The sequence below is a fragment of the Trachymyrmex cornetzi genome, unplaced genomic scaffold, assembly GCF_001594075.2.
Source record: "Trachymyrmex cornetzi isolate Tcor2-1 unplaced genomic scaffold, Tcor1.1 scaffold424, whole genome shotgun sequence".
Classification (NCBI taxonomy): Eukaryota; Metazoa; Arthropoda; class Insecta; order Hymenoptera; family Formicidae; genus Trachymyrmex; species Trachymyrmex cornetzi.
This window is the reverse complement of record NW_017299005.1, coordinates 252,294-253,594: the sequence shown is the minus strand read 5'-3', so window position 1 is coordinate 253,594 and position 1,301 is coordinate 252,294. Positions and strand designations below refer to the sequence as shown.

The following is a 1,301-nucleotide window of genomic DNA, read 5'->3' as shown; positions in this document are numbered from 1 at the left end:
AAGGACCCGATCATGGCCCTTTCAAAATTTCTGCTTAATTGTAATTCCTGAACTCAACAACAAATAGATTCACTCTAAAGAAAGTTCATGTCGCGCGCTCGAGCGAGTGCGGGTTGTAAATTCGAGTGCGAGAGCGTGTGGCAAATACGTAACGTCATAACACGCGCGGGCGGATAAGAGTAAAAGTAACGAGATATTTTCGCACTACTGCCGCTGCGTAACAGATCAAAACAGCGCGGTTAACGGCAATCCGGCGACGTGGCCGTAATCGGTGATTACTAACGGTCTCAAGTGCGACTCGGACGACATCGATGGTTTGACAAACAAAAGAAAAATAGCACCGGCTCTGGACGTGCCGCCTCCATCACCGGCTCCTCACATGAGACCAGACGGCCTGATCTTGCAGAGGAAATCATATAACCCTTGCCTTACCTTCGCTAATCATAAGGACTTTCACAGGGAGTTACTCTTCAACCAGAAAATCGGCAATAACGTCTTGAACCAGAAAAGTGAGCTGTAACGTGCTCTGGAAAAACAGAGGGAAACTGCGTCAAGGAGGAAAGCTGAGAGGATCTGTGAGGAAAGTTACAAGGACGATCCCAAGACTACCTTGCAAAGGGCGATCGAGCAGAGAGCAAGACACATTCAACTAACGCAGGAGTAATCGCGAACGACAACGGAGTCGCCGAGCAACCTCTTAATTACGGCGAGAGCGAAGCTGAGGCCGCGCACCGAATCTCAATGAAGCCGGTGAAGATCGAAGGTCGCGCAAACTGATGTCACACCCTTTGGGTGAAGATGATGTCGCGCCCTTCGGGTGAAGACGATGATCCGCTCAAATGGGCAGTTAATTTCATCCTTCAGCGCCTTATCAATTGCAATCAGTGTATAACATATACATAATAAGTTTCTTGACACAAGAATTATTAACGGCGTCAAAAAATGTACATTGTAACAGACGTTAGGTCTTAATCTTAGGCGTTACGATAATATGATGGGACGTAACGAGCACGTATTTGATTGCTCGCTCGTTACATCCCATCACGAGCAGGATCGCCGGGGATCTATCTCAAGAAACATTTCGTGAATGTTTAACGCGTCACATCGCCGCGCCAATCTGTCGTAAAATCATTCCCAAATAAACAAAGAACCACATCAAGCATTAACACTATACTTGTCAACTATTGTTTGACATTTTATTTATTATTCAAATATTTAATAATGTAGATCTTTTTTATAGCTACAACATATATATACAATATATATACATATATACATATATATGTTATATACAATCAAAT

At 43.9% G+C, this 1,301-nt stretch overlaps 1 protein-coding gene across 1 annotated transcript; it reads left to right on the top strand.

The window, feature by feature from the left end:
* Positions 1-268: 268 nt before the first annotated feature.
* On the top strand, positions 269-745 carry LOC108764453 (protein FAM107B-like; the record flags this gene model as incomplete). Its single annotated transcript, XM_018512715.1, is given in 1 exon segment — positions 269-745. A coding segment is annotated over 1 exon segment (477 nt), but the record flags the coding sequence as incomplete, so codon positions are not given.
* Between the last annotated feature and the right edge of the window lie 556 nt (positions 746-1,301).